General features: G+C 35.7%; 1 protein-coding gene across 2 annotated transcripts in view; it reads right to left on the reverse strand.

Moving 5' to 3' along the window:
• LOC135198552 (uncharacterized protein C18orf19 homolog A-like) overlaps positions 1 to 4814 on the reverse strand; it is a 61646-nt gene extending 56832 nt beyond the window's left edge. For both annotated transcript variants that reach the window (XM_064226253.1, XM_064226244.1), the window contains exons 1-2: positions 4666 to 4814; positions 958 to 1085 (exon numbers count right to left, since the gene is read on the reverse strand). In XM_064226253.1, coding sequence (XP_064082323.1) covers positions 958 to 1008 — 51 coding nt within the window. In that variant the 5' untranslated portion in view covers positions 1009 to 1085; positions 4666 to 4814. The remainder of the gene's footprint in view (positions 1 to 957; positions 1086 to 4665) is intronic.
• Positions 4815 to 6139: the final 1325 nt, after the last annotated feature.

The following is a 6139-nucleotide window of genomic DNA, read 5'->3' on the forward strand; positions in this document are numbered from 1 at the left end:
AGACATCTTATTTAAAGAGAAATCAAGCCAAAATCAATCAAATCCACAATTAACATGTGCCTAGCCACCGATCCAAAAGTCAAGATACCAAAAAAATCAAAAAGGGGTACTAGTAGCCAAGTTTCCTAAATTCAAGACGGAGGTGCTGAAAACTGTGTTTACAACACCGGCGACAGAAAAATTATGAATAGAAAATGGGAATGATTCCTGATACCCGCCTCCCAGCGGCGGGAATGGGTACTAACCACCTGACTCCCACTACGTGTGTCGTAAGTTTTTTTAATTTCTGTCGGACTTCGGAAAATACAGCTATATTATATCTGACAGTAAGTTTTCATGAACAAAACTCCATGTAAAGGCTAATATAAAATGGTGCAAAAATTATGTCTAGTGACAAAATAATTTCTGAGATGTGTCGCTGATGCTTTTTAGTGCGAGAAGAAAGATTTTTGCACTTGCGCGCCTGGGTAACGATTGTAAACAAAACAACACCTTGATCCGTGAGCTCCCAGCATCCCCCAAGGTGCGTGATTCAAAAGTTTTTGCCTAGTAGGCCTATAACTATTATTTCGCGAATTTAAAAAAAAACTTTTTTATATCGACGTACCATACGTCCAATCGGCACCCAACAGACAATTTATATCGACGTTTAATACGTCCAATCGGCGTTAAAGGGTTAGAGGGAATTTCAAAATTTAAGCTGCCGGTGAGTGAAACTAATGCAATATAATTAAATGGTAAGTTACATACACATAAATTCAAAGTTTCCCTGACCTGGGGTGCTGCATATGTTTTTTTTAGCCCATCTCTTGAGGGTTAATATATATTTAGGCCATCCTGCGGGGATTAATTTAAGATAATTTCATAAGAACTTCTTGATTAATACAACAAACACAGACACACACACTGCCGTTATCAGTGAAACATGAAAACGCTATACAGTATAGTGAAACATACCTGTGATGCAGGCAGATAAAACTGCCTGCTACCTCTTAAAGGGATCCACATTTTGCATGCAAGGCATCTCAAGACCACATCTCTTGATAATTTCTTCTGAATTTCAGTGTGGTCATCCTAACATTTATCTGGAAAAAGAAACGAATGACAAGCAGAATATCAATATGTGCACACTGACAACAGCATCTAGGCTAACTGAGTATATATAAACCTTATAGTATACACAAAAAAATTAAAGGTGTGAACACAGAAATGTTTAAACCACTAATGCATTTGAAATTATCTTATTTACTTCCTGTATTCCTTTCCTATGGCATTTCCTTCTGTTTCACTGTACTTACAGCCACTCTTTTCTGTGGAAACTTACTTACAAACTTAATGGTCTTTATTACTTCTTTCATATGAAAATTTGTGTATGTTGAATAATATTTATCTGATTTCTCTTCTTTGTCCTCAAGACCTGCTAAAACCTAAACAATATTTTTCTAATTTCAAACAATTTAAATACAGTTCACTAAAATCCACAAAGACAACCTGATACTCACAAGTGAATAAAATGTCTGCAACCATAATGCAATGAACAAATCATAATTCAAATGCATAATAATACCATCACATACACATCTCCATTACCGTAATTAGAATGGCTGTGCAGTGGTCACTGGAGATTACAATACAATTGTGTCTGTAACTTTATTGCCTATTATAAATGCTCTGCAAGTAAAAATGCTAATTTTTAAGAAGGATGATGGGAATTATACAGATTAGTGAGGTGGTTAATAAAAAAACAAAGAAAATGTGTCCTATGCCTAACATCATACCATCGATTAGTAAGATTTCCTTCATTTGGCTATTCCATCTTTGTTGTGTTGTTACAGTATCTACATACGTATATCATCTATGTATAAGCTTTAAGTCTACTGTACAGTCATAATACCCTAGGGTACACAGTAAAGTCTGAGGGACTAGATTATTAGCAGAAGGCTTAGCTTCTTCCATGCTACTTTACTACTATAGTTTCAAACATCTGAGAGTGAGATGAAGTGGAAATTAAAAGGAGCTATAATTTTATGAAGCTTAATTCCTTGTACGTACTCATTTCTGTGACTGAAAGATATCGTGATAGACACCAATACAGTATAAGTGTATGGTTGGGTAGGGCTTTGTATTGCTACGTACTCACATTTGTGTAAAATGGCAGTAAAGAAACCTTTACAGACTTAATCAATGTAAATTGGGAACGCTGTCATGTTTTGTGTTCAGAGAGGACTTCCAAAGATGGTAAGAATACCATGGGTAAGAAAAATCACCCCATCCTTAAAAGGTTTGTGCCTCTACATTTTATGATATCAAAGACCAGACTGAAAAAATCCTTGCATTCATGGCTCCATGAATTTCACTGACAACGCACCAGGAATCGATAAACAAACCAAACGACAGTTTACTGATCAGAGTGCTAAATGGAAGAATACAATCTCTCTCTCTCTCTTGCTCTCTTGGAAATGCTGACTACACAGGCTCATTTAAACTACTGGGATTCAAGTTTAAAATATTAAGCTACTTTTCCACAGGTCTAGTAATGCTGACATCTCTCACCCTCCACCCCTGCTGCAAACACCAGAGAATACTTTTTGGCTTTCCAATGTTTCTAAATCCTTTCCTCTGTGAGGGAGACCAGCCAGTGAAATCCTCAGATGGAGAGTCAGGGATGCATGTCCCACCCATTAAATTAAAACAATGCTGGTGAGAATCAACAGTAATAGTTGGCTAAAAGTAGCCATATCTGTTCACATCCTACACTTCATCATTGTTTAACATTCTTGTTAGCAATGCTCATCATATACACTTCTGATCAACCAATCATAAACACCTATCCTCATCATATATACTAAAGAAGGTATATATGATGCCTGACAATGGTGCAGGGTTATGACAGGTGAGTGGGGGACTCCTGCCTTAACCTAGGATCCATTTAGCACCAATTCATTTCCATTGTAAATACTTGGCTAACCCACTACAACTCACCATGTCTAATATGTTCTCCAATGAGAAACTATACTTTGGGGTCAGGTTAACTAGGGGAAGGGGGTAAGGGCACTTGGGTAAGACGCAGCATAAGTGAGGTTAGGCTACTTTTATATATAACTAGGCTCCAATCATTCAACCATAATAAAAACCCAAGTTTCTCACTTGACTAAAAAATATAAGAGGTTTGCAGTGGATCAACTGTTCCTTATTAAACTAAATATCAAATAATAATAAATGAACAGTACTTTGATGCTTTAATTCCTTGCCTGCCAACACTGAAATGGTTGACTGATGGTCACTTTTAAATTTTCATTAGGGAACAACCTACAGGGGGCAAGTGGAAAACAGTTACTTGTTATTTTATAAAAATATGAGGGAGTGCAACATTTAAGTACAATACTGTTATTGTTTGAATATCTTCCAATATGTATGTATGCAATAGCCTATTCATATTTATGATAACATTTTTGCTTTCTGCTATATGATGATTAGCCCATCTACCAATTTCACTTAATTAAAACTACCTAAGTTCTTCAACAAAAGTACCTGGATGTTTTTAGTCTTGTTATTTTTCAAGATAGCTTCCTCAAGCTAACAATGGCTATCTTGTATGTAAAGATGTCAAATGATGCTATCCACCTGAAAGAAACCCACACATGCCACTGATAAATAACTTTCCTCCACAAACCAACTGGTACAGAATTAGTCACAGAATATGCTCTATGCATCGTGCATTGTTCAAAGGAGTGACAGTTAAAATCTCAAATAGAAGGTTGGCATGAGATAAAGTTCCACATTTCCCTTTAACAATCTGTGGTCCTCTAGATCAGGTTAAATTGGCTGTGTAGGTGAGTAGTAGGTCACCATGGTCTGGCACGGACCCGTTAGTTGTTAGGGTAAAAAACCGCATGGTACAGGGGGTGGACCATGTACGATCAATGTGTACAACCCCAAAAAAGTACATTATAACGTGTCCTGACACCGGAGTAGAGGTCTTTAGCTCCGTTTCTCACCAACAAGAAGTCGCGTCTGATGCCCATCTCCGATGTCAGGACGAGTTATAATGTACTTTTTTTGAGGTTGTACACATTGATCGTACATGGTCCACCCCTGTACCATGCGGTTTTTTATCCTAGGTAAGGTAAGATTAGCTAAGTATAAAGCATATCTTATTTTACTCTAGGAATTTTGGTGCTCTATGTCACTGACCAGAATATTTACCACCATTTGTTTAAGCTCGTCTTCTGGTTATGCTATGGCATTGGATATCTATGGGGAAACACCCAATTTGCTAGCTTTGGAGTTAGACTAGCCTAAAGTAGAAGATAACATTAGGTACCTCTAATAGCTAGTAGGTAGTACCTAGCCTACTATAGTACCGAGTTTGGTTGATTAGGTAGTAGGTAGAGTTAGGTTGACTAGCCTAAGGTAGACGATAACATATAGCTTTAGTTAGGATAACCTTCTAGCTAGCCAGCCTAGGTATGGCACGTTACGTAGACTACCCATGGTATTGGTATGATGGTACAATAGGTATTCCTAACTAGGGTAGATCTGGGTTAGCCTAAGTTTAGCTCAAGGAATTTTGGCTAAGGGAACCCAAAAAGTGAACCAAACACTGGTTGGCGGAATACTCTATTCTACTTATTAACTGTATGGTAAGACCGCTGGTACTCTCACCTTCGTTTCGAGAGGAATTCTTGTTTACTAACAAATATTTCACCTCGTCAGTATAATGAGCACTAGACCGCACTTGCTCTGTTGTTTATGACGAAATAGGGGGCATAATTCGCTATAACGTCTAACCCATTTAACTATTCCTTTAAAATCGATCGTTATTATAATTTATCAGAAAAATTATTTTATTAATATGACACAATTAATAAATAGAAAAACTGTTTTGAAAACAGAATATAACAAATGATTTCTTTATATTACATAGAGACAGATACCAACATCTGGTGACTTGTTTACTTTTGGATTAGCCGGAACAATTACATAATCACGTAAAAGGTCATGTGAACATTTTTCATCTGGTTTCATAAAAATAAAAAAAAACTAGCGTAGCGCTACTATGCAAATACAGGTGTATAAGTGTACAAATTTTTACCATTCATCTCCAAATCTGTGGTGTCGTCTTTCATTACACAGTAAGAAGTTGCTCCAAATACATGTGGCATCGTCCATTTAATTAAATCTAACGTAAACAACGTTTCATTATTGCTAATCATGTTACAGTTAAAATATTTGTCCCTTTACCAAATTTAATTTTACGAGAATGTCAATACTGTATCTTCTTCATGTTATAAAAATATTTATTGATCTTTTCGTTTATTTTTTTTCCTTTTTTTTAGCTGATAGGTAAGATGGGTGAAAGAAGAGTGAGGGTAGTTAGCTGGCTAACCTTGGTAGGGAATAGTTTGGAAAGTTAAGTGTTAGTAAGAGTAAGGTAAAGTGTGGTTTACCCACAATTATTTTTGGGTAAGGGTACAATTTTCTAGCTAATATTAACATAATACAATAATGATTATACATTATATTGACATGGTGAATTGTACAGATTTCATTTTTTGAATTTTATTACATAATATAATCATATTTAAAAAAGTTCCAATTTTCTAACTCTAAACTTAATTTTAATTATCATAATGATTTTGCATTATATCTACATATTAAATTCTACAAATTACTTTTCCACAAGACATTTCTTAATAGCATAATGGCCGAGGTTCATAGCGATGAATATATGAAGGTACTCTTCTCCACCATCTGTGGTCTGTGTTGTTTGGGTCAAGGTTTCTCTCTTCTACTAATTCACTATTATATTGAACTAGTTTACTCCATATATTGGTTGCCAGTCTGTATAATCTCTGATTAATTGGTTCTACTTTGTATTTTTTATGTATTTGTTCTATATTCAGATCGTCATCTTCTTGATTGTTTCTCACTGCAGCCCTTAGAATCTTATTTTGGAATTTTTGAAATGCACTTACTATATTGGAAGTCGATGCTAACACGTGGGTATTGGTGGATATTCCATTATTGGTCTGATTAGGCTTTTGTAGAAATGGATTTTGATAGGTGTGTTCATATTCTTAAACCTTTTCAGCTTTGTATTTTGTGTTCTTGCTATCCTTAGCCTTTCTCTCACATG

Source organism: Macrobrachium nipponense, chromosome 23, assembly GCF_015104395.2.
Source record: "Macrobrachium nipponense isolate FS-2020 chromosome 23, ASM1510439v2, whole genome shotgun sequence".
Lineage (NCBI taxonomy): Eukaryota > Metazoa > Arthropoda > Malacostraca > Decapoda > Palaemonidae > Macrobrachium > Macrobrachium nipponense.